We start from the raw sequence: 26,757 nt of genomic DNA, 5'->3' as shown, positions 1-26,757 counted from the left end.
GGTGCACTTCAGAAATGTTGTGTGCTTTGAGATGAGTGAATTCATAGTGAAATATACTGGAGATAACAGGTGTGGGAGTGGTGCATGCTGAGGGTGGCAGTGTGGGCACAGATGTGGCAGTTTCAGACCATGAGCACTTAGACACTGGTGTTTTCACTTGCATTACCTTGTTAACGTGGGTTTGATTGGATGGTGTCTGTTTCTGTCCAGGTGAGGTGTTTGACAAGCCAGAGGTGACCAACGTGAAGTTTCTGTTCCTGGTGGGCGGCTTTGCCGAGTCCCCCTTGCTCCAGCAAGCCGTGCAGGGCGCTTTTGGCTCGAGGTGCCGGGTCATCATCCCGCAGGATGTGGGTCTGACCATCCTCAAGGGAGCCGTTCTCTTCGGCCTCGACCCTGCCGTCATCAAGGTGCGGCGCTCCCCTCTCACCTACGGCGTGGGGGTGCTGAACCGCTTCGTGGAGGGCCGGCACCCCGCCGAGAAGCTGCTGGTCAAGGACGGCACGCGCTGGTGCACCGACGTCTTCGACAAGTTCATCTCGGCCGACCAGTCCGTGGCGCTGGGAGAGACTGTGACGCGCAGCTACACGCCCGCCAAGCCTTCCCAGCTGGTCATAGTGATCAACATCTACAGCTCGGAGCACGACGGCGTCAGCTTCATCACCGAGCCCGGCGTCAGGAAGTGCGGCACGCTGCGCTTGGACCTGACGGGGACTGAGGCCTCCGCGCCCGGCCGGCGCGAGATCAAAACGCTGATGCAGTTTGGGGACACTGAAATCAAAGCCATGGCTGTTGATGTTGCGACCTCCAAAAGTGTCAAAGTTGGTATTGATTTCTTAAATTACTAACAGCCCTTTTCCCCCCCACCGCAGCCTGTTTGTGAGACTGATCTTCCAGCGTTCTGTTTTTTGACTTTCCGTCTGTCGTGTCATCGCCTTGAATTTCAGCAGGCTACATGAGAACAGCTAGGAAGGTGGGGTGTGTTGTGTTTGTGTCCTTTGGTGACCAAGGACTGCATTTTGAAAGACCTTCAAAAAGTTTTGGGAGCAAAAGTTCCAGAGGTAGTAAAAATTACCAGTGACGTAAAACTTACCAAGTTACTCAAGCATGCTTAAAGATCTACCTTTATAAAGTAAACACTGATTATTGTTGGGTCCTGAAGGTTAGTTAAAAAAATACCAAGTTGTAATCTCCCTGCCTTGTTATTCTTCCTCATCCTCCTGAGAAAAGCTCACTAGCCCACGTGGCTGTTGTAGGGGGGTGTATCTGTGTGGGATATCTGTTTAAACAGCACCATCCTCTGGCAATGGGAACAAATTAGTAGTTTTATTGTATTATTTTGATTTTGCCCAGTGCTTTCAGAATTTAAAGTGCTGAAAATCAATGACTCAGAGAAATAGAATCTAAATTGCTTAAATTCTGAGTAAAGAAAATACCGAGAAATCCTTAAAATTGTATTTAGGAAATATGTATGTGTTTTGGGGGCCTGATGTTGGTTGCTCCAGTTTGAAAACAAGGCCTTTGTTTTCAAAGCTCTCAGAACAAGCTGTCAGATTAATTAGCTAGCATTGCCCTCATGCTTCAGAAAATAATATTAAGAACAAACTTATTTCTCTTTTGGGTCTTCTAAATGTTTTTTTATTAGTCTCTATCCGAAACCACAGAATCACAGAGTAGTTAAGCTTGAAAGGGACATCCATTGACTATCTGATAAAACCTCTCCATTCATAAGCAGTATCAGTCAGAGCAAGTTGCTTTTTCCAATTTTTATTGTCTCCAAAATGAAGATCCCTAAGCTCCAGGCAACTTGTTTGACAACCCTCACTGCAAAAGTTTTTTTTCTTATGCTTAAAAGGAATTTCTTGAGTTTAAATTTGCCTCTTTCTTGCTGCTTCACTGGCTACCTCTGAGAACTCTGGCTCCATCCTCTTTCCTGCCTGCTCCCAGGCGTTTGTACACATTCCTAGCATCCCCTGAGCCTCCTTGAGTCCAGCTCTCACAGCCTCTCCTCACGTGAAAGATCCCCCAGTCCCTTCCTCCCCTTTGTGACAGCTTCAGCACTTTGCACTTGCCTTTGCTGAGCTCTGTGAGGTTCCTGTCTGCACATTTCTCCAGCCTGTCAACATCCCTCTGACCCGTCTGCTTTATCAAGCACTTCCCCAAGTGATTGTATTTCTTTTCTTCATTCCTGTGTTAAGATTTGGAAGCACAGCTAGATGATGACTGTCCAGAAACATTTAAACAATTCTGAAGAGACAAAACATTCAGATCAAAAGTACCATAATATATTTTTCGTAGCAAACGTTTTAATTCAGTAAAATATATTGCTGGGTTGAGTTGAATGGCCAATGAAGTGGAAGGCAGAAGCCAATAGAATGAAACTACAAATAGAATTAAATAAAGCATTCCTTATCTGGCAGTGAGCACAGAGCTTTTTACACAGGAGAAATGCACTGATGGCCATGGTAGCATCTTGTTTTCCAAGTAAGAACTTTGTGGAAATGTTTCCTTAAGCATGCTCACCTGGCAATTATTTTTTTGCAACTAGAATAATTTTTATTTTGCAAAATGCTACAAGAGGAAAACTTCTGAAACCTACATTCTGTATCTGCCATGAACTGACAACTTCAGATTCAGATCCTAATTCCACTCCAAATTAGCAGACTGGTACCAAGCTGTAGAATCACTCTAAAATGCTGACACTTTTCATATCATTTACACAGAGCTGCCTGATTACCTGCTGGAATTCATGACATTTTCAAAACTTTGCAACATTAATTATTAACCTGAGCCTTCCTTTTTAAAAAGTTGAGCGTGAGTTAAATCCATCACTGACACTTTTTGGAGATTAAAGTTTTATCAGTTATTTCATTAATTTATGTTCCGATCCCGCACTTAAAACTTTCTGTGTTTATTCTGGAGTTTTGCCACAGTAGAGAGCTGCAGAACTGATCCACTGCATTTTGTCATTGAGTTTTCTGTGTCTCCTGCAGAATTCCCTGGTTGAATGGGAAATGTGTTCTGCATTCAGCTTTAAAATAAATAAATAAATAAAGGACTATGAAGAATGCTAGTCACAGTATCCTGCTGGATACTTTCTATAATTACAAAGTGTGCTTGCTAGCAGTCGATTTCCTGCTGCCTGCTAAATGCTTTAAAAGCTAAATACTGGGAATTTTTTTGTGTGTGTTGCTTTCCATGGTTTACAAACAAGAAAAATTTAAGATGAGTTATGAACAATATAATTTTATGTATATACAATATTTAAATATTGTACAGACTCTTTCTTTCTACAGTGCTATTTTCTTGTATAAAAATGCACTTTGCCTCTGTTGATTTCATTCAGCTGTTAATTTTAAATAACACAGTTTCTCAATCAGCTTCTGTAATTATAGGCTTTTAAAGATGGTAAGATATGAAATGTAAAAGGCCAATCTTATAATAACAGGAAAGAAATGTTCGTGTGTCAGATAATACAACATTCTTCTTGCAATGCAAGTCATACCAGCTAAGCACGTCACCCAAATGCAATAGTCTGTTGCTGGAATTTTCATTTCTTTGTTTCAGATGGTGACCATTCCATCTCCAGCAATTCTTCATAATAATGGATGAATCCTCCTGTAAAACCAAAAATCAGATTGTAAAATCTGGGTATACAGCTTCTTCACTGGGTTTTGGGTTTTCAATAAGGATCTTCTCTAGTTTAAAAAACAACAACAACAACAACAAATGAAAAACTACCTTCCAAAGCCAGGCAACACTCTTGTATTGTAGCTGCAGGTAAGACACAGTCTCTGTCGACCACTTCCACCTGCCAAAAACCAAAATTATTATAGAAAAATAGGCTTTGCTGTCTTGCATGCTATGTTAAGCTGAATCTGTCCAGTTCTGCACAGATTTGTTTTCAGTGGCCTTAACACAGGATTTGGTCTGATAAGTGGCTGCCACCCCCTGTCTCCCCTGTGAAGAGGAGGTGACCTGCAAGATCAGGTGGCCCCTGATTTCTGTGCTGTTTCCAGCCTGTCTGCAGGGAAAGCTACAGGTGTTTTCTGCAGCTCTTCTGAAGCTCTTCCCTGCACAGCAGTGATCCTCTGCCCTTTCTGATTCACCTTTTGTAAGATCCCCTCTGGATCCAAGCAAGGGCTTGTTGCTGAAATCCCTGACTGTAAAATGTGGTTTACATATTTTTTGCACTTCCTCCTTCAGTCTGATGAGAACACTATCAAGCTTATCTCTGCAGAGCACTGAACTACTGAACAAAGTCCCAGCTGTCTTTGTTGCCCTCTTTCAGAATGGAAAAGTAGCTTGTCTCTCTAAGGAATTAGAATTGTTGAGTAGAATATTATGCTGTGGTCTGTAGACTATAACCCAGTTAAACAGCTTTACATTGTAAGAGGCATGTGGGTGCCCATTTCAATAAAGGATGTTAGGCTGTAAAATGAATATGAAATTTACTAGGAAATGAGGCATTTTTAGAATTGTAGTTGTGACACTTTTGCAGGACATTCCCCTGCAGAGCATTTTTTTGGTAGGGGTTTCAGATGACATTGTGCAACTTAATGTTGAAGAGACAATAAGGCCAGCTATCCATAGGGAAAGCAGAAGGTCTTGGCAGGAGTTTTGCTCTAAGCAGCAACTTGCAAGTTTGGGTCCAAGTTACTGAACTCTAGGCTGAAGTTTAGCAGCTATTTGTGATGAAATGATTAATTGTGCTAGAATATGATAAATGTGCAGTGGTGGTTAGGACAGTTTGCATTGGTATGAGTATGCCAATATTCATATACAGGAGTTTTAATGCATTATTATGAGAAGGCTAATTATATATTGCAGAGATTTAATAGCCAAGATAAGCTGCATATTTATGATATGAAGTGGCTTAAGCGGATGAATAGTATAAAAGTTGTTGGGCATAATGTCACAGTACTCACCTGCTTGAAATAGTCTTAAACTATATTATGAAACCAACCATTGTGGTCTTGTTCACCTCTGTGCAAGATAAATTCAGATTTCACTGATACTTGGAGCTGTTCACAACTTGTCTGGATTGTATCTTGAGTGTTCTTGTGTCTTCAATCATGTCAAATAAAATACCTTAAACCTTATCTCTCTTTTTGGGTGCTACTGTTCTTATGAAAATGGCTATAGAAAGAAACCTAATTTATTATGAAAGTGAGATTGGCCAAGTGGTAGTGCTTGAATTTGGGTGCTTCTTCATGTGTGTAACTGAGCAGAAGTGGCACCAAGTGTCTGTACAGCTTCAGTTCACCTGAAGTGCCCAAGGTGGAACTTCACTCTGCTCATGACTCAGCTACCAGCAAAACTGGTGCAGCTCTCTGAGCAAGGTGTTTGTTGGAGTTCAGGCAGAAAGACTTTGGGCAATACCAAAAGCAGATGAGGTATTTTCTGTAATGAAGCTCTCAGAGAGCCAGGAAATCAAATACAAAATCTGAAATAGCAAAGATAACTGTTATCTCTTAGGTTCTGTATTATTAAAAGCTGTTTTATTGTTAAAAATGCATTATCAGTCCAATAAGCTGGCCAATAATTAGGTATACTTGCATGAGAATGTGGCTCTTTATAGATCTAGGGATGTTCAGTAAGGTCCAGCTGCACTGAAAAAACCCTTGCACAGCAGTTTGTGCAGTATTACATTTTTCTCCTCACAGCTGTAGGCTGTGTCCCTCTGAAATTCAGCAGTGTTGGCACAAGCTCTGGAGGTGATTCAGTGGCACAGGTGACCTTGGTCCACAATGCTGCAAAGATGCAGAGAGTGAACTGAGATGCTTTAGCAGCCACTACACCCAACTTCCACCCATTTGCTGCAATGAAGGTGTTTTACAAATGCTTTATGACTATAATTATAAACACCATCCTAATAGGCTAGGTACTGTATTTAACTTGTAATGAACTTGATTTCAGCTAAACATTCAATTAATGTTACTAGTACAATGGGAAATATAATTACAGTCTTCAGGGACACATTAAGAACCAAATTTTGCTTTCGGTGTTCTACCACGCTGCTGAAGATTCCAGTGGAGTTTCACGTGTTTGCATTCAGAATTTGCTCCTTACATTGGACTTCTCTAAATCTTAAAGCTCTCTCATAGCAGTGTGTTTATATTTAAAGCTACAGCCTCATTTGATAGAAGGGATTTTGTCTAAATTGTTGGTTTTGCAAAATCACGTGAGTCCTTACTGAAATTTGCAGATTTTGTATTCTGTGAATAGCTGTGGAATAAAACAACTTGTAAAAGGGCCTCCCTGACAGCAGTGTCCAACTCTTTGTCTTAGGGACAATGGATTCAGAGCTCCTTTAGTCAGTGCAAGAACTGCTTGATTTTCAAGAGATGGGGCCAGGGTAAATTAGTGAGAAGTGCAAATGCTTTGTGTGGCTGGAATTCAGGCCTGGTTTTTGCCAGTCTTGTACTTACAGTTTTTTAGGAATAAATTCTGTTTTGTTAGTTCTCATTCATACCTTGATGTGTTCCAACAATCAAAAACATTTTTGTGGTGGAATCAATGCAGAGTCAAAGGCATTGTGCTTTTTTCCTTCAAGTTAGAGACTGGAACGTGGGTATTCAAATAAAGGAAAAGTTTCCACCACAGCCTGTGCAGTTCACAGATGAAAGATCAATTTCTTACAGCAAAAACTCTTGTGCCATCCTTGTGCTATATATTGAGTCAGATAACTGGAAACATTTTTCTGCAAACCAAGAAATTGTCTTTATTTAATGTACAATTGATTAGGTACTGGCTATGATTTTAAAGTAGTACCTATTTTCTAATTTTTCAGGGATTGTAATAATTGGGGAATTTTACTAGATGCCATATCCCAGGAGCTCTGGTTTTGTGCCCAGAGCAGAAGTTACTGAATGAGGCCATGGTGCTCATTAGGAGCAATGGGGAAAAAAAAATTAAGAACTTGATAGATTACAGCCACTATGATCCTTCTGTCAGTGTCCACAGGTGAGCTGAGACAGGCATGGAGAAATGAAAAATAAATCCAAGCTTACTCTGGGAGTATTGTGTGCTGCAGTGGAGCCAAGACATCATGCCAGAGTGCAAGGAAACAAAGGAATTGGCTGGAGAATGTGTGAGCAGGAGCTGGATGTGCTGGAACAGAGGCACTGGAGTGCTCCAGCTGTTACAAGGTCAGGGATGGTTTCAAAGCAGAGTGGTGAGATAGAGCTGTGACTGCCAGGGTTTGTCAAACTGCAGCAGTGTAAGGAGTTAGAAAGGTGACTCTCCCTTTCCTAAGGGCAACAAGGAGTATTTCCTTCCCTTTGAGGAGCAATCTCTGCTCCTCTAGCAGGAGGTTCCACCTGCCATCAGCTGATAAGAGCAGACCCCAGACTGAGCACATCCTGTTCCTCTGCAGCCCAAGGAGCAGCCTCAGTGCTGCCCTGGTGCTTCTCACCCTCACTTGGGAGCACACACAGCTGCAGCTGAAGCACTGCAGGGAAGGGATGGCTTCTTTCTCATCATTGTGGATCTGTTTTCTCAGCCTGTGTCCCCCCCACCAACACTTTGCCTAGATGGCTACTGACTCCTCAAAATGAGTGGAGTTGAAGGAAATGAGCTGTGAGTAGAGCAGAATCCAGCAGAGAAGGTGCTGGTTCTGCATGATGTATGCAGGAGTTGTATACAAATGTCTCTTTTTTTTTTTTTTTTTCCCCAGAAGCAACATTCCAGCATCCTCCTTCAGATGATTTTCTCCCTCTGTTCTTTGTGTTGCCAGAGGTCTAGATAGCAGTACTGCCTGCAGGGTGTTGTGAACACACAGCCTTGTCCATGAAAAATTCCTTACACAGTGGGCAGAATAGATTTGTCTACTCAGGAAACAAGGTCAATGTTTCAGCCTGATAATTGTGTAAGTCAGCTGAAGAATCAGATAACATCACTGAGGATGTTCCAAAACACTTTTCAATTAATGTTGGAGTTCTTTTGTTTTGTCTTATGGGTGAAACACAAGAGATTGGAGATCAGAAAGTACCACACACTTAGCAAGGGTGTCACAGGACTGAGGGGATGTGACAAACTCCACTGGTCGTATTCCACTGAAGCAATTTTAATTTCTTCCCTTCAGAGTCAAGTAACATATAATAATTCAGGTTTTATCTCTTCCCTGTTCAGATCCACTCAGTGTTTTTGCTGACTGCAACTGGAGCTCTGTCAGTGTCAGAGGAGATGCACATAGCTGGAAAGGACTTCAGGCATCAATCATCTATCACCTGCTGCTGCAAAACAATATTAGTTCTGCCTAAACTACTCCCAACTTTTGTTTTTTAAAATAGCTGATGCTGAAATGGTGTCACCTGCTTGGGCAGTGTGTCTGTTTCACTGTCCTCATCTGTCTGAAGTCCTACATAATGTCAGCTTTGACTCCCTGGGGTTGTCCTACCCCCAGACACCATGGGAACAGCTCATCTCATTCCTGCCCTGACAGCTTTTGACATATATGAAGACCAGTTTCATGCATGCCCTGAATCTAATTATCTAATTAAATCCCAGGTCCTCCAATCATGTTTTGAAGACCTGTGATCTTTTTTCTGGCTCTGTTGGGAGCTTTGAGGATTAGGCAGTGGGTGCTGGTTTCTGGCAGATAAGCATCTTATTGCTGGGAGGAGATTTGGAAACTGATGCTGAAGTTGTTCTGTGTGAGCACACGTGAAGGACTCGTGTTGGGAGCACCTCTCTCCAAAACAGCCCTGGTGAAGCATCAACAATGAAATGGGATGTGGGGATTTGTGTGGTTTTGTCTTTTGCAAACATTGATTAAAGGCTTTCTCATGTTTAAGCTCTAAGGTATATGTTTAAACCTTAGGAGTTAATGTTATATGGGCTGGGTGTGTTCTGGATAAATGGCACTTAGGAGGTAACCACAAGTCATGGTTGTGAAGCAGACTGTGAGTTTTCCTCTCACTTTGCTTTTGGAATTTGCATCATTAAAGCATTTTCCTTGAACTCCTGTACTGTGGAAGTTCTGATAAACTACTTGTGCTTTGCTGGCCTGAAGTATATTGAGTTTTTCAGCAGCATGAAAAGTGCTGCAATGAAAAACTTCAAAGAAGGTGAGAAATCTCTGTGATTAATTTGAAGGGGAAGTTTTGGCAAGGTACACTGAGCTTTTCACTCTGAATTTAAAATGCAGGAAAATACTCCAAGCACACAAAATTGGGTTCCACTCTGAGTTAAAGATTAATTTAACCTGGTAGTCACCCCTACTTTTGATTAGATGTCAGCACATCTGGGTGTCTAAGTCTCCCTTACACAGCCCTGCCATTAAAATCTCTGCTTTCCTCTGTGGCTCTTACGGGACATCCTGACCTTTGGGAAATGAAGACCTAGATGGAGACAGTGCTTTAGATTGGGTCATTTAATAGCTATTTTACTCAAATTGATGGCTGGGGAAGAATCACATGATCTCTTGGAAGATTCCCAATGCTCTATCACCTAAAACTATGAATGGTTTGATGCTAACAGTGAGTAATAAACCTTGTGCATCACTATTTCCTCTCTTCTTAATCAGTGGAGAAAGCAGAGGTGCTGTAAACAAGAAAAAAGCTCACTGTAGTACAAACTCTGCACACAGGATTTGTTTCACCTGCTCTCTTCTACTCCTCCAAAGCTGAAATAAAGCATTATTTACAGTTCCATGCCCAAAATACCTCACAGGAACAGAGAAGATTTTGGGATTGGTAAGAGCAATTTGCTGTGCCCAGAAAACCCTAAAAATCTGCCCTGTAGATGAGTCCTGGTTGGAAACACCTGAACAGCTGGAGCAGTTCTGGATACTAAAGCAAAGCAAGAGCAACTGGAGAGATTCTTCAAATTTATTGAACCTTCTGGGGGCTTTTTGTGTGTGAAGTTATATTCATCTTCCCAGAGTACTATTAGCATATTCACCTACATTTAAATAATTAATTTCCTTGTTATACGCCAACTCTTAATTTTTTGTTCTTTCAGAATTATTGAAATCTGTGACAAGAGGTAGTGATACGAGGAAATGCTTGGTTTCTAGTGTGTTAATCAGTTCCATAATATCTCATTCTTCACAATTGCTTTATTTAATAGCACCAATTTCTGCTTTCAGGTCTTGACTTCCCTGTTAAGCATTTAAGTTTCAGAATTTTTTTTAATCTTTTAACCTTTATCCCTTTGATTTTTTTTTTCTCAGCCTATAATTTATTATACAGTCTCCTGTCAGAGGAGGAGGTAGACTAGGTGATTTTTACTGTATTGCAAATTATAATTATTATAGTTATTTGCATTAGTAATGGATTCATTCTTATCACTGAAAACAATTCCATTATCTGATCAGACAGTTATCTTCACACTGTCCGTGATCATATACTTTCATCAGGCACCTCTTTCTCTGGGGGTCAAAAGGAGAATTATTCTTTGGTGCATTCACTTTTCTCTCCACTTTTAACATCTTTCCCTGGTTAAAATAAGTTTTTATTGCCTTATGAGGGTCCTATGCAATAGAAATATGGTATTTTCTGCTGCTGTGTTGCCATCCCTCAGACCCAGCACATGAGCAATGTCCCCTCTGTCACAGCACCAGGAGAGGTTTCCTGATTCAGGTTCTGTGGGAGGGAATGGGAGGCTGATTCTCATGACCCAGCAGAGATATTTTGGCTCCTTTTGGAATTAAGGCAAAGGCTTGAGGATCTGCAGTCTGTCCTTAATGAAGGGAGAAGCTTCCTTTGCCAAGCCTTCCCTGTGCTGTGGGAGGTGGGGACTTGGAGGTGGGTGATGGCAGAGGGAGGGTGCAGAGGGGCACACACCCCCTTTATAGCAGCCTGTGAAATGGTCAGATGCACTGATTCCCAAACTGCAAGCAAGGGGAGATGAGAAAGGCTGGAGAGAGATGTGAGGTCAGGCCATGGAATCCCCCAAGGGACTGAGCACCTGGGTGAGATCTGGGGGTGGTGGAGAGCCCTTGCACACTTCCCTCCCCATCAAAGGAGAGAAGGCTGGTGTTCTTAAAGAATTAAGGACAATACAGAAAAGGTTAGTCTAAACTCAGGGTTTGTTTAATTTATTTTTAAGCAGCTCCTGTGGTAGTTTCTGTAGTCTGTAGTGCTTTGTGCTGGGAGAAGGAAGGGCTGGTCCTGTTCTTCCATCACCTCAGGCAGGACAAGCTTATCCTGTGTTTTGCATCCATATAATTAAGGTGATGACTGTATATATTCCTCCTCCATGAAGAACCTCTTCTGAGTGAGAAATGGCACTGCACTTAGGGCTGCACTCACTTTCCAAAGAGGATAATCAGGACTCCCAGAGAATCCATCCCCTGGAATTGCACACCCCAAGCTGAGGCACCCAAGCCACCAGTAATGTTCATTGCTGCTATTTTCCATGTGGAATTGAGACATTAAATATGCCAAATTACAATAATGTGAATTATTATCTGAACAAATGCATTACCGTGGAGTTTAGATCCCTTTTTTTCCCCTTCACCACCCTAATTGGTTAGATGTGAAGCATTATCTACTTAATGCAATTAAAGGTAATATTTTTCATAGGATAAACACTCAACAATAATTCCATGGGCCAGAGCACAAACAGGGACTTGAATGCAACTTTTGTCTTTGGGTCTCACAAAATATAGGTCATCAAAGTGATGGCAAGTGCAGTGGCCACCCAGTTGTTACTGTGTAATTGAGCACAACATTTAGATTAGTTTAAAGAGTACTTTGCTTCTTGTTTCTGTTTTCTGCAAGCACAGTTTAGAAGTGTCACATAGGGCACTATTAGTGTTTTTTGATTTGGAGCTGTGGAGCATCACATCAATCCTCCACTTTCTTCCACTGCCCTCTGCTGACCCAGTTAAGAATGGGGATGCATCTTACCTCTTCCTTGTCTTCACATTTTAGGAAAAAAAAAAAAAAAAAAAAAAAAAAGATATCTGAACTTAGATATTCACACCAATTTTTGCCAAAGAAATAATATAATATTCTGTCAAAGAAACTGCTCCCAGTTTATATCAGCAACAAAATGTTAACAAATTTAACCTTGTTTTTCCACACTTTAGTACAACCACACGCAGTATGTAATTCTGAAGGATCAGGGTGGGGCAGAACAGTTTGGGAAAGACACTTAAATCAAGAAAAAACAGCCTTCAAGGCATAACATCATAAAATTCCTATTTGCAGCCTCTGAGGACACATCCCAGGAAGGTGTGGAAATAAATACTCAGCAGTGCCAGCTGGGACTAGGTGATGAAAGCTCTTACATGACAAACTAGATTAAAAAAACCCTCCAGAGATTCGGGAAGGAGAATTCATCCATGCCAAATTAAGATATACTCAAATATTTCTTGAAAGATAGAACCTCATTATGCTACTGATTTATGGAGCAAAGTAATGACTGTGGACAGCATTGTCTGAAGACAACAATGAGCACTGCTATATTGCAGTAATAATTAGTCACATGAAATCTTCAATTTTTATTTTTTTTTTTCTAATTCTAAGATGATTTGTAATAAAGGGGGGAAATGCATTGCACACTGTATTCAAAAATGTAATGGAAATACGTGGCCCAAGTTGTTCCCATATTTAAAAGATTTAAAATTCTTCTTGCAATGCTGCCCACCAACAAAATAATAGTAATTTCTGGCAGGAATTATAAAACCTAAACTATAGCACAAAGCGTTTTTCACCAAATTACTCACTCTGTATCCACAATTACAGCTCTTTTTTTTTTCTTATGCTGATAACAAAAGATACATTTTAAGATCCTCGCTGTGCTGCTCTTCCTTTAATAAATAAAGTGAGCTTTTCAAAAGCCTCAAAACGATGCAGATAAAAATCAAAACATTTCTACATTTAAGGATGCAATCAAAGACTTGCCCTGAATGGTGTGATATTAAAGTTCAAAAAAAAAAAAAAAATCAATTTGCTGTGTATTTTTGAGCATGGTTTGTCACAAATACCATTCCCAATAGATAAGAATGATTATATGGTAAAGAGCATAATTTATATATCTCAAGCCTTCTGCTTTTGTCACCGCCATCGTTAAGGAATTTGACACGTTTGCAGGAGAACAATATATGTCAACTGAAATATATACCAATTAGCCCTAAATGGGACACTGAAATGAATGATGCATGTGCATGCTATACTTACAAGTAATAACATGTGGTTTAAAGTCGCTCGCGTTTTCAAACAAGAATTCTTTTTATGTTGTCATTTAAAAAATCTAATATTTCAAAAGGTCAGGAATAAATAGCACCATTAGCATTAAAAGCTAGCTAAAGGGAAAGTAATTTGTTGTTCATTTAACATTACATTTTATGTAATAGCTTTGTAAAGTGTTGGGGAGGGGGGGAGAGATTTTGCTCTGCTAAAACAGGATGACGGCAGCTCCAGTTCATTATTAAAAGGAGATTTTTTATTATGCTATTGTCAGCTTTAACGTCTTGATTCTGTTAGGTGTTTGTTAAAATTACATGGGCTGCTGAAGTGGCTATGGCAAAGGATAATGCTGAGAATATCATAACTGTCAAAACAATAGTGGAGGCAAGAATCTGCTTATTCCAAGGCAATGGAACAAAAGACAAAGAAGAAACTCTTCTGCAGTGTTAGGAAGTTAATAGCCCTGTTGAGGTTTCCTCAGCAGGAGGCACTGAGATCAGGACAGCAAATCCCAGGAGAGACAAACAGGGAAGGCAGAAGGAAGCAGGAGATGCCAAAGGGATGAAAACCCAGCACCAGACACTAACTCCCCTGTCCATGGCTATTCATAAACCCACCACCATTTATCTGCCTGGAGAGGTTTTGTGCTCCTCCAAGGACTGGGTGAAGTGTGAATGCCTCTATTCCTGTGGCTGATCTTTACTCCTGCCCAGCTCTGGCCATGGAAAGCCAAGGAAGGCTTTGCAGGAGCAACCCAGACTGAACCTACCAGAGCCTGATGCAGGACAAAGAATTCAAATGACTCTATTATTATACCACTATAAGACTGACTATATTTGGGAAAAACTGGAGACAAAATAAATGTCAGCTTTTAAGTGTCCTTCTGGCCAGCATAGGCTGGGAGGAAAACACACAAAGAGAATTCTGCTGTGTGCTTGTTGCACTTGCTGCTGCCTGAGGAGTTGCACAGGGGGGGAAGGAATGGAACAGGGGGAGAAGGAATGGAACAGGGGGAGAAGGAATGGAGCAGGGGGAATACTCTAGGAATTCAGCAAATTCAACCAGCCTGGAGTCGAATATTTCACCTACCACCTCTCAGGGCAACCTGTGCCAGTTTTAACACTCCTATAATACAGAACTTCTTCCATACATCTAATCTAAATCAAAGAGTACCTGTTAATCTGGGAAAGAAGCAGAAGTGCATTTAGAAGGTTTTTAAACATAAAAGCAAGCCTACATGTCTCTGACTAAAACTGAAATTGCTGGAGGATATTCTCCTCAGTTTTGTTAAAGCAAGGAACACTTTGGCTTTTATGTAAAGAACTTACTTCAGCCCAGAGCATGCCCATGGGTTGCTAAACCTTCAGTGCTGATGGTTCTTTGTCTATTATTTACATCCCCTGTCTCCTTCCCATCACCCTGTTAGAGCTAGCAGAATGCACTCAATTTTAAAAAAATTTTTAAAAAAACTTTGTTTTTTTCTATACTAGAAAAGTAGTGCTCCAACACAAAACAAATTTTTTCTCACCTCCACCACTGCACAGAATCTAAAGCCTTGCTGGGGGGTTGGTGTCCTTCAGGACAAGGTGTTCTGGGTGAGGAAGGGTCACCCAGAGACACAGAAAGGGCAGAGTTCCCAGTCTGGGGAACCTGAGAGGAGGTCCCCAGGAGCAGTAGATCTGTGGAGCAGCTGAACCCCAGCAGGTCTGTGAGGTTTTACACTCAGGATGAGCTTCCTCTGGCAGTAGAGGAGACAAAGCCCCCTGAGAACACTGAGGGACATGAGGCAGGGTGACATGGTGACAGAAATTAATTTCTTTCTGTTACCTGCCCCCTTTCCTCTTGTTTGAAATTATTTTGAAACAGGCTGAATTCTTCAATGGGTTTTGGCACATACTCCTAAAGCTCTAAAAATTCTGTCTATAGAGAGGTACCCAGAGACTTAAACTCTGTCTCCCAAACCAGCAAAACCCCACCCAAGCAACACACACCATCAGTATCACAGCTGCAGTGATTTATGCAGTGGTTTATGAATGAGGAGCCTTTATTGGTAGCAAGGATCTGGGGATCTGAAGGTGCTGTCAGCAGGCAGTCAGGGTCTGCAGAACATCCTCCCTCACTGTCCCAGAGCCACAGAAACGGTACCTGGGGAGAAAGCAAGTGGAAGCACCTTGAGCTGTCAGCAGCTGTTGAAATTGTACCAGTGGATGCATTTAGATGTTAACAAAACCTGATTTGTCATTTCAGACAGCTGAATGGAACAAACTCTGAGCTTCTAAATTTGAAATATCACTGCTGGGAAAGCACTGATAGACTGTGTTCATCCTGCTTCATTGCCCACCTTACTTTAATGTTACAGACATTACATACAGATTTTGTGCTGCCATCTCTGTAGAGTTGGCCACAACTACTTGTGCAAAGGCCACAAGGGTGAGTTCTTATCTACAAAAATACATTTTACCAGCAAAGTGCTTGAGTGACTGGAAACTACAACCAGACTTAGGACCTCTGCTTTAAGGTGAGTTCAAGTGCTGCTTTAGCCTTTTTCCCTCAGCTTTATATATTTCTATATAAATTTCAGTGCATGCTCCAAGTGTTAGTGTTCCTCATTGGAAGGGTGGGTTTATTATCACCCTCCTTTACTCAATCATGACCTTAGGAGTCACCAATACCAACGGAATACTTGGCTGGTTTCAGCTGACAGTGAATCAGACCCACAAATTATCTGGTTTTGTGGACAACAGGAGCTTGGCAAGAATGATGCTGACAATCCAAGCCAGCATTCATTTTTCTCACCCAAAGGGTTATACAGAAAGTTTGCTCTTCTAAAGCCTGGAGAGATTTTCAGTTTATCTTTGAGGTTATTTAATGCAAAGGGTTGAAGTAATAGTGAATAGAACTACGGATGAACAGTGTCTTGAAAGGAAGGAAAGAAAAGGTTTCCTTAAGAATCTTTTCCTTCTAATGCCTTAAATAGCTTTTCTTGTGAAAAGGCTTCCAGTCCACTTATAATTTTGTCACCTATCTCCTCCAGACACTTACAAGATTTTCACAATGGATATACTTACTCTTTTCTAGTTTTTCCAGCTTCTACTGTGATAGTTGCAGCTCCCAGTTTAGGAAAAGTTGGGTTTATCCAGTTGTTGTTCCAAAGAAATTTAACCTTGGTAACTTCTCCTACATTAACTTCTGCATCAATATAGGCTGTGTAAGTGTTGTCTGGTTTGAGGGTACCCCTGTGAAAAATAGCATTTTATGGATGTGAGGCATGGCAACTTTTTCTTTTAATTACCAGTCTTGTCAAAGGCTCTCCTGTAGTGGCAAGAGGGCAGAAATTTTGCAGAGAGACAATATTTATCCTATTATATGGTAGCAACATTATTGCCAGATTTCTGATGTAATTCATCCCAAATCACTGTTTTTCAGAGGCAGCAAAGGCAGGATATGCTGCCTTTTTGTTTCTTCATAAGATCAAATTAAACAGAATTATTAATTACAAATACAAATTAAGAGTTCTAGAAGAAAAGTTTATTTTCTATTGAATTTTTAACTTACTTGGTGATCTGGTACTGCTTTGTGTTCCCATCACTGCCATACAGGGCAACATTCACATATCCTTTTATTTTGCTCTTTCCAGAGAGGGTCACAGTTACTTTGTACCTCCAAACTACACAGAAGAAATACAGTGACTTAGACTGCACCCAGGGAGAAACAGTCCCCAAAATATAAAATTCTAGGTTGGTTTTTTTTGTTTGTTTTCCTGTCTGTACAATATAGTTGAGAGCAGAAGATACAAAATACCAGTGAGTCAAATCTGTTGTTATGTTCTAATGAGATCAACATGAGAAATGGAAGACATTTGTGTTACTTTCTGGGAGAGGAAAAAGGAGAAAAAACAAGTCCATATCATAGTAAATATGATATGGATCTCAGAATTTTGGCCATCAAGGTTTTTATACAGTGAAGCTGGAAATAAAGGGGTATTAGGGATAAATACAGATACAGAATCTAAGCAGCAAAAAAAGATTCTGGAGCTCCAGGAAAATAATTTTTGTGGGTGGGAACTTCATTTTAGTGTGCAATTAGCAAAAGGAGCTCAAGAAGATTCTGATTTGTGCTTACAAGGGCAAACTGAGCAGTGTCTTGTGAGAGCTGGTGTTTAGGATAACTGAGGTTGTAAAGGAGGTCATCCTGTCCATCCAGTTCTGAAACCAGCTTCTTCTTGGCCTTTGTCAAATGGAGTTTTTGGCATCTCAAATGGTGGAGATTTCCCAGCTTCCCTGGGCCCCTCTTCCTGCATTTAACACTGCCATTGTGACTGTAATTGTCATGCTATTTAATAAGAAATTCCCTTCTGCAACTTCAGTGCATTGTCTCCTCTCCCTTCTCCTTGAACCTTGCAATCCAGTAAACATCTCAGTAACCTCCACTAGAGTTTGTCAGCAAATTTCTTGCACTGTAGAGCCCCAAAATGGCATTAGTATGGAGCAAAAGAGGAAAAAGCATGAAGAAGAGACCTTGCTCTGTGATGAGATCTGTTCATCTGTTAAAGTTAACTGTTAAACAGGAAAATAAAATTTTACAAAGAGTATGTAGCAAGGGAAGCATTCAAAACTCACGAGGAAAATCCCTGGCCTCTCCAGTGTTCAGGTAAAGTTTCACAAAATCATTTTTGTATTTGTCCTTGAATTTGTCTGCATAGTGACCCATATTTGGGCATCCCTCTTCTGGGCATGGGAAACAGTTTCCCTAGTGAAAACAAATATAGATATTAATAACATTACCCAGCCAGCCAAGGAAAAGAAAAAAAAAAAAAAATTAGTCAAAGGATAAATTTTTAATAATGTTTTCAATAGGCTCCATGCCAAAGCTTTGAGAAATACTTACTGATTGAAATAGATCATATGAAGCACAGGGGTAACCTAAAAATCCATCAGGGTACACGATACTGTCTGAGTAGTACTTGTAGCTCCTCAAGTGATTGCAAGCCACAAAGTCCCGAGTTCCTATGGAAAGATGACCCAGGTTAATTCTCATTTTCTCTCCCCACTCAAGGATAGAAACCCAGGCATCATTCCTCCTCAAAAGCCTCATCACCAATCCTGGAGTATCAAACATTAGGTTGGAGCCTTTCTTGCCTCTGATGCACTCAGGCCCTAAGGAATGTCACTGGCTCAACAGGTATAAAATGCAAACTTGAAATGCTTTGTGCAGACCGACTGTGCAGCTCAGCCCAGCCCCTGCCCCTCAAAAAACACTTATTCAGGCAATCTGACCGAGTTTAACAATAGAAACCAGGGCTGCCTGAAGCAGGTCTATTGTAGGCAACAGTTCCATTATCATAACAAAAGAAAACCAAATGAAAAGTATTTAATAGTGAACTTCCTAGGGCAGTGCTCATTTGCTCCAGCTGAGGGCTTCGAAACAAAATTATTATTATTTGGGGGGTGCTAAAGAAAGGGAGACTCTTAAAATTAAAATAATGAATATATTATTTTCCTTTGTGTTGCCTGTATTTTCCTGACTTTAGGTTAAAAAGAAGACCATATACTATGCAGTTATTTCTTTGTGCTTTAATTCCCCATTATTGATAACAAGTTTACTATATTAAAAAAAAAAAAAAAAAAAAAAAAAAGCGGGAGGGAGAATGAAAAAGCAAAGCCTCCAGCTGCACTGAATAAAACCTGGAGCAAAAGGCTAGCTAGCTATCACAAACCAGCTAATGGATTCCCAGAGTTTTAGGTGTTTGCAGTAGTGTAACAAAGAGCTCAGATAATGTACTGAAAAAATTTAATTTATTTTTTTATGTGCAATTTAATTTTAGATAGATCCATAGGAATCCTCTGACACGTCGAGATTTTATTAGAACCACGTAAAACAATAAAGAACGGTGTATTTGAGCAGCTACGTGCCAACCTTTTTTTAGCTGCCTAAAAATAGACACAATGACATGACTTCAATGCAGCTCTGATTGTAATCTGTAATTTAACAAGGAATGGGGTTAATTGCTCTGTCTCCGAAGGATTTCAGCTGAAGACACTCTCCCAGAGTAGCTGTGAACATTGCCCAGTGCCACCAGTGCTGCTGCTGGGCAATCAGACACTAAATGCAATGTGTTGTTACAGACCCTTCAAAATTTTTTGGCACAGCTCCACCAACTTTTGTTTCTGATATTAGATCCTTCAGAGGAAACACATTTTCCAGAGGCAAACCCTTTGCCTTGTTTATTTTTTAATCAGCTCTGGAAAAGTGTTTTGAGCATTTTAACAGTTTCCCTGCAGCCTGCAGCTGCCATTGCTGATGTAAAACACCTGAATTAAGGAAAGATAAGGGGCTGCACTTTGAGGGGTGGCTTTCCCGTGAATTTGTAATGCAAACAACACACTTACCTTCCCAGATGCCATCGAGATCTACGATCTGTGAAACAGGGTTCTTCCCACACCCGGGCATCTGCTCTCCTCCGTTTGGATAAAAGTCAATATGTCCTATAGCTGGGCTTATGCCAAAACCTGCAGCATTTGAAACAGGAGTAAGTAGTTTTAAATTAATGCTGTCTCACACCTGTAGCTGCTGGCTTCAGGTTTGCCTGTGCACAGTGTTTTAGGACAGGAGCTGTTAGGGACTAAAGTGAATTTGTTCTGTCCTGCCACAGCACAGCAGCCTCGGTGAACAGTCAGAACACCTAAGTGCCACAGGGCATAAATAATTCAGTAGAGTAAATAACAAACAATCAGAACACTAGAGCTGCATACTCACCTAAGTTGGGGATTGTGGGAGCTGAGTCTGTGTGGATAACGTCAACAAAGTCTGCATCAGATTTATCCAGCCTGACTTCAGGTGGAGTGCCTTGAAAATAAGGTTGTGCAGGGTCCAGTCCTGAGAGAAAAATAGTAGTGTCATGTATAAATAAAGAGATGTAGGTGTAGAATCATTTTGCATATCACTGATTGATTGTATATAATGAATATCACATATATAGTTGCCTATGGTTCCTTACATCTAAGTAATATAGGCATTAATAAAATGGGGATATGGGCTTTTCTCCCAGGAAGTCACCTGTGGGAAGCCTATTAAATTTTACTGCTTTACATACTTGCACCAAAACTGAATGCCAACACTTAGAATTAACTTTTTTTTTTTTATTAGAACTTTTCTTTAATAACATTGCTTAAACTGAGGTTATTGTGTCTGCATCCCAAGTAACTGAACCATCTGTGTGGTTCCTAGAGTCCCTTGAGAGTACTCAGAGGAATTTGTGCTGATTGCACCTCACCTGCTTGGAGGTGTTGAAACCTGCCTGCCTGCGTCAGATTTTTGGGAAAAACATCTAGTTTTGAAGCAATGAGCTTTGCTTTTGAACGTAGCAGAAAATGGAATCAATTTGCTTCCCAAATTGCCACAGCAATTTCAGGTGCTTGTAAAGTCTTGCAAATTGCACAGGGTTTTGCTGCCTTAGACTTGCATCTCTTCTTGTCCCTAGGCAGCACATTTTGAGTTTGCTTTTAAACTGAATTTTGTAGACTATTAGTCTGAGTTTTACCAAGCCTGAAATCCCCGAGGAAAAATAAGAATTGAAAAGGGTTTTGTTAATAATGTCCAAAATTGTCTTTTATGCATGAAAGGCAACTCTGCTTAATGCACAATGCCCTTGGCATTGCCTGTGTGGTGAATCAGGAGATCAAACCCACAGCTTTAACCTCTGGAAGGGCTGAACACCTTAAAAATAATCAATCCCTTTGCTGTGTAACAAAATAATTATCACACTCTTTTCCCCCACGTATCACAGCCCTTGAATTTGGGGTACAGTGTGAAAGGGCTGAGTTCTAGAATATTCCAATTGCCCCGAGTACACTGCAGCCCACAGATGGAATCACAAGGGAAAGGGAACAGCAGGGTTTTGTTTGGTGGCTCTGGTGTGAGTGTGGATGCAGTCACTACTGATGATGATGATGATTATTGATTACTAAATAATAAATCGATAATTATTATTATTTTGGTGGTTGTTAGTTACCAGTTATTCTGCCGATGCCCGGGCGCCTCCGGCCGGCCTCGCCAGCAGCGTGTGCCCCCAGGCTGTGGCCAATGATGTGCACGTCAGCTGGAGAGTATCCATATTCATCCTGACAAAACAGCAATAAACACAGCTATGCCTGGCTCATCAGCAGCAGGGAAGACTTTAAAGGGGCTGCAAATCCACTTTTAATTTTCCTGCTGACTCAGGAACTCCTATAGGATTTCAGCGTCTCTTTGCCTGGTCTGTCCAACACAGATTTGCCAAATCTCCCTATTCGGCTGCTGCCCTGGTTTGGAGGTTGCTGTAACTCCAGACAGCTCTGTCAGGAGTCCTGAGGGGCTCTGCATCCTTCCAGATTCACAGGATGCTTGTCTGGCTTGCAAGAACAGGCCAGGCAGGAGCTCTGAGTTCCACCTGGCATGGCATGAGAGATGCCTTCAGCCTTTTTGGGCAGGAATTCAGCAGCTGCAGTGCAGATGTGGACAGTGAGAGCTGGGTCAGAGCACTGCCAGACCCAGCACACTCTCTGGTTTTAGTTATTTATAGCTCTTTTATGGACAATGTGTGTTGAAAGCTATTTGATTAAGAGAAGGCTTCAGACCAAGCTTCACTTCATATTTAAGTGTGAAGCTGGCTGCAAAAAGGAGCATCTCCTGTAGGTTTGGGAACCACAGCTTTCCCTGGGGCAGCTGCTGGGTCCTGCTTGTCCCCAGCTGATTTTCTTGAGAGCTCTTTGGTAGATTTTGGTAGGTTCTGTCTCCGCGAAAAAGAAGTTTGCCTTTTCCATTATTTCTGCATATGTAAAGTTTTACACTGCATTTGTTAACATCTGCAGAGTAACTCTTTGGTTATACTATGAGAATGTCTTGTAGAATTTCCTTAAGTTGGCAAGCCTTGCTGCTATCACACCATACACTCCTTAAAAAAAAAAAGTTTGTTTTCAGTACAACTGATTGTGGAGTTGAGGACAATATTTTCTGCTGGTTACATACGTATTTGTGGAAGTTCCAGAGCTGAATTTCTTTGGGATCAGTGTTACAGCTATAGCTTTGGAAGCAGCAGACCCTTACCATGAGAACATTTACAAAATAAGCAATTTCAGCGCCCACGACACGGACGTTGTTGGATGCCTGGGTGTACTGACACCTTGCACCTCTCTTCCAGTTCACACAGATGCAGTTCACATCTTCCACAGTGAGCATTTTCTGTTTGGTGAAACAAAAGTAAAAGCCATGGTAAATACAGTATGGGATCAGTTCATGTTGGTCAGTCTGGCCCAGCTACTAAATCTCGTGTGAACTTGGGTGAGGATGATTAGAACAGCAAAGCTGTAGCATGGATGTGTGCTCAGAGGGGTTTGTGTGACCACACAATGCTGAAAGAGGGTGATGTGTAATGCAGAAACCATTTCAAATACCCACAGCAGTATTTTTACAGAAAGGAAAACAATATCAATTAATGAAACTTTCACTTCTAATTTTCAACCAAACTTGGCATGTAACACTAAATAAGAGCTCTGCTCATGCACCCATTCACTTCAGTGATTTAAAAGTATTGCTGTAACTCAAATTCAATTAGAATATTTTTGATAGTAAAAGCCAAGTGTTGTTTTCTGATGCAGACTTTTGAGAATGTGTTTTATAAGATGATGTATAAAATGTTGGTGTTCATTTTGGATTTATGGCTTTATTTGGAAATATGTATATACAGGAAGAGACTTTGCCACAGAATCAGAAGCTTTACTGTTCTCCATTGAGCTGGATTGTTTGGCTAAAAGTATTTTGTTTTAGCAGCTTAAATATATGGCAACAACTGGCAAAGGACAAAAAAGGCAATAAAAGTGTCTGTGACCATGCTAGAAGAGCTACAAATCAATATGCAGATAGGATTATTGCTTAATGGGAGGGAAAGCAAGTAACAGATAAGAGGATCAATGTATTCACAATCCCTTTTGCTCCACTCTTTATTGAAAAAATTCACTGAGACCAATTTGTTTCTAAATATAGACTAGAGTATTGTGGTAAAACAGAGGCTGCTGTAATAAATGAATTTAAGGATTTATCTCATGCCTCTATATTCTGGAAAATTTATCAAATGGATTTAAGCTGAAAAAACTGTGAGCTATCTCATTGATTGTGAAGCTCCAGGAAACAAACCTCTATTTTAAAAGTGCAAAATGTAAGACAGAAAATTGTAAAAACATCAATCTGCTTCTGATGCTTTAAACAAATTATTAACTGACAAATCCAACAATCATCTATCATTTTTCTTTTCTTTTGATCTAGCATCAAAAAGAAGCAGGCAATGGGGATGCAGTAAACACAAAATACATTGATTTTAGTTTCACCTTGTTCATCATAGTGTTCTCATAAGTAAAATAGGAATACATTTTCTTAAAAAAATGGTAGTTATATTAATGGTTGAAAAACCTTATCCTGAAAATGCCCTCAGTTGGTATTTTGCTCTCTGCTGCATGACTAGGGGCTTTCCTTAGCTCCAGCTGCAATTAAAAACATGTTTAGAGGACTTGAGAAAGCCACAAGCTGGAATTGCATAGGGACAGGGTTAAGAAATAATTTGTGGAATTAGCACAAAAATCAATAAAGCAGAGTGCTTTACTACATTCAGTGCTCATAGCAAGTCCTAGATGGAAAGCTGTGTTTGAAATGCTCCCCTTGAGGTACCTTTTGGATGTACATTTTTATGTCTTTTTATTGCTTTTGGTAATGGCCAGCCCACGTGGCAGCCCAAACCTTCCTGATGGAGCTTCCACAAGAGAAACCTTCTCTGGGCTGGAGAAATGGGATGCAGGAGCCATGAGTCTGCAGTTATTTCTGGAATCACCCTGACCCTGGCAGTATCTTGCTCCAAGGTTTGTGCTCTTTTTACCAAGAAAAAGGCCCTTACTGAGTCAAATCTTCCTGTCACTCACTGCACTGAAGAGAAAAGCTGAATGCATTTTACTTCATTATATCCTCAAGATGCAAAGCTACATATTCCTTTAGGTAACAACCTGAAAATATGAACTATTTTTTTTGCTTTCTTATCACTACAAATACCATGAGAAAAATTGGTTAGAAATAGAGAAAACAGACAACTCATATGAATGTGTTTGTAAATGCAAACTAAGGGTGTCCCTTTGGGACCTACCTTGCACATGTCTGACAGCCAGTTTTCTTCTCCATTGTCTACAAATCCATGTACAATAAATCTGGTCTTCCTGCTTGCATTAAAATTTGAGACCTCGATTGTCAACTTATCAATAGCAGACACCTCCTGCATTAATGTAGATTTTAAAATAATTAAATTAGCATAGATAAGAACTTAATAGACCTTTAAATAGGCTTTCTGTAAATAAGTTTTCAAAATTGCAAAGACCTGAACTGTGCTTATCTGTGCAGGTGTTTAAAAGTGATGCAATGCTGAACTCATCTGCAAGGCTGATGTGTATTTCCATTGGGAGCAAGCTTTGGCACCTATCTTAGAGCAGACAAGACTTCAGCATGTTTTGATTTTATCTGTGGAAAAAAATTACCCCAAATGCTCTCTTTCCCAGTAGTTCTCAGTGGGGACCCTGCTAAGGAGCTGGAAGAGTTGATCTTTGAATAAAGTGGAGGTTTGGCCAATTTTTAACACTTTTCAACACTTTTCAGGAACACAGCTGAAGTCTGTGTTTATTAACAATTTTACATGTGATTCACTAATGTTTAAACCACAGAGGTTCTTACTTGAAAGTCATCAGTGTTTTCTCTAGTGTACAGGAGGAAGTGAATGCCTATGCTCTCTGGTTTCCAGGGTAATTTGTAGACTGGCCTTTCTGTCGTCCCAGACCATGGCACATCATCTGTGAAGCACCCAAGCCTCTCAAAGCAAACTTCTTTCCCTGTAGCATGAAGACCAAAACAATAATGTGTGAATGAGCAGGGAAATGGAGCAGTCAGAACTCTTAGCATGGCTTCTCTGGGGATCTTTTTCCCCTTGAAAATCCCACACTTTACAGAAAGCCAAGACCAGCAGCTGCCCTTTCCCAGATGTTGAGAGGCTGCAGTTTGCCCCAAGGAGAGACACCACCCTATTCCTCATCAGCAAAGTCTTCAGAGGAGTTCCTCTGGGTATCCTGTGCCATACCTTGGGTGTCCTCCCCCAGCTGCTGCTTTGCCCAAGGCAGAGACAGCTGATGAGTTTCTCCTAATGCCAAGCCAAAATATTGCAGATAATCAGCAATAAACTGAGACTGCGCTGAACAGCTGACTGCACATGAGAAGTCTTATACTACACAGGCCAGTGTCTTCTGCTAAATGCAAAGCTATGTCCTCATTAGACTGCCTCCTGCCCCTGGCTTTTTTTCTATTTCCATCACTAGTAAGAGTACTAGAAATAATTTCCTATTTAGTATAGCAGTAGCTTTGTTCTGACATAGAAAACACACACATCAGCTTTTCTTGCTCACTTCTAGGACAGAATTCCCAGAGTAGAGAAGAAAGAAAACATGCACATTCATCTCACCATTCCTGTATGGAAAAGTGAACCACATTCACCTCAATTAGTAAGTTTTAAGGTCTAGGGTGTGGAATAATACCTGAAAAATAGGTGCAAAATACAGCAGCATAGAAAAGCAGTACAAACACTAACCCCATATGCTTACCTTCTGCTGCACTGAGCAGAAACAGGGCAAGAATCCAAATTCCAAGCATCTGGAACAGTAGAAAAAGAAGCAGCTAGCATTTGCTAACCCGTTCAGCAAGCACAGTCAGCCCCCTGGTGCTGAATTTTCTCAAGGTGAACAGTGCCTGTTTGTGCAGGATGTACCCCTGAGTGCTGTGTGCCAGCCAGCTGTGAGTCAGCTTTGTGTTTGCTCCACGAGAGATTGGGGGCCATAAATATACAAAAGCATTGCTTAAATCCAGGATGACTTTTTTCCTGTTGAGGCTATGCTTCTAATCAGATGTGTAGGAGCTACATTAGAATTAGCATGAGGACTAGAGAACATGGGCTGCCATTCCCCTTCACACTTCTGTGCTTTGAGAAGCCACAAATCTGACAAGATACAAGGAAAAAACCCCAGACCTGAACTACTTACACTGCAGCCTTGAAGCTCCTGGCATTAATGTGCAAACTTTGCATGCATTTTTTATAGTCTGCTTTATCCTTGGAAATGTTCCTAGAAAGATAGGAATATTTGTTTCAGGTTATGGTTTATAGATAAGCTGGAAAATAACTTTAAGTGTTGGTTTCTCTGATTAGCTCCAAAATCCATGGGCATAGATTTTTAAATTGGTGAGCTGGATCCCAAATAGGATTGGAGCTCCAGAGGTTGGTAATTCCCAGGCAACAACTCATCAAGAGTGGCCCATGAAAGAGAATTATATGGATCTGTGTGTCTTGTCTTGGCTGGGAAGGCTTTTTTTTTTGGTGCTGTATAGCTGAGGTGTAGGAAACCTACTGGGGGAGTTAGTAGGGAACCACATAATTTTTAAGTCCCATTCCTTGCCCTGTATCAAGTGACTTCAGATGTGAAATGCTCCTGTGTTTTCTGAGTTTTTGATGAAGGCTTATCCCTTTTGGAAAATTCTTGGTGGGCTTGATATATTCTTTTCATAGTGA

At 40.8% G+C, this 26,757-nt stretch overlaps 2 protein-coding genes across 3 annotated transcripts in view; one reads left to right on the top strand and one right to left on the bottom strand.

Annotated features, from left to right (window-relative positions):
* HSPA12A (heat shock protein family A (Hsp70) member 12A) overlaps positions 1-5,097 on the top strand; it is a 51,849-nt gene extending 46,752 nt beyond the window's left edge. For both annotated transcript variants that reach the window (XM_056495130.1, XM_056495129.1), the window contains exon 13: positions 211-5,097. In XM_056495130.1, coding sequence (XP_056351105.1) covers positions 211-845 — 635 coding nt within the window. In that variant the 3' untranslated portion in view covers positions 846-5,097. The remainder of the gene's footprint in view (positions 1-210) is intronic.
* A 10,048-nt stretch (positions 5,098-15,145) lies between these two features.
* LOC130255044 (inactive pancreatic lipase-related protein 1-like) lies at positions 15,146-26,274 on the bottom strand. The gene is made up of 13 exons (XM_056495302.1): positions 26,234-26,274; positions 25,799-25,847; positions 24,882-25,036; positions 24,304-24,429; positions 22,224-22,358; positions 21,151-21,259; positions 19,896-20,015; positions 19,529-19,648; positions 18,027-18,145; positions 17,759-17,888; positions 16,695-16,806; positions 16,208-16,375; positions 15,146-15,284 (listed from the first exon to the last, which is right to left on the bottom strand). Exons 2-13 carry the CDS (start codon positions 25,845-25,847, stop codon positions 15,221-15,223), a joined length of 1,407 nt encoding a protein of 468 aa, XP_056351277.1. The 5' UTR covers positions 26,234-26,274; the 3' UTR covers positions 15,146-15,220.
* Positions 26,275-26,757: the final 483 nt, after the last annotated feature.

The sequence above is a fragment of the Oenanthe melanoleuca genome, chromosome 6, assembly GCF_029582105.1.
Source record: "Oenanthe melanoleuca isolate GR-GAL-2019-014 chromosome 6, OMel1.0, whole genome shotgun sequence".
NCBI lineage: Eukaryota > Metazoa > Chordata > Aves > Passeriformes > Muscicapidae > Oenanthe > Oenanthe melanoleuca.
This window is presented reverse-complemented; position numbering and strand designations above follow the sequence as displayed.

Excerpts from the sequence above, each read along its gene's own strand:
- LOC130255044 (XM_056495302.1), bottom strand. The coding sequence starts at position 25,847 with ATGCTTGGAATTTGGATTCTTGCCCTGTTTCTGCTCAGTGCAGCAGAA. Across the intron at positions 18,146-19,528 it reads TCTCGATGGCATCTGGGAAG|GAACTCGGGACTTTGTGGCT; the intron begins GTAAGTGTGTTG and ends ATCTTTCCATAG. Across the intron at positions 16,376-16,694 it reads AAGCAGTACCAGATCACCAA|GGGTACCCTCAAACCAGACA; the intron begins GTAAGTTAAAAA and ends TATTTTTCACAG.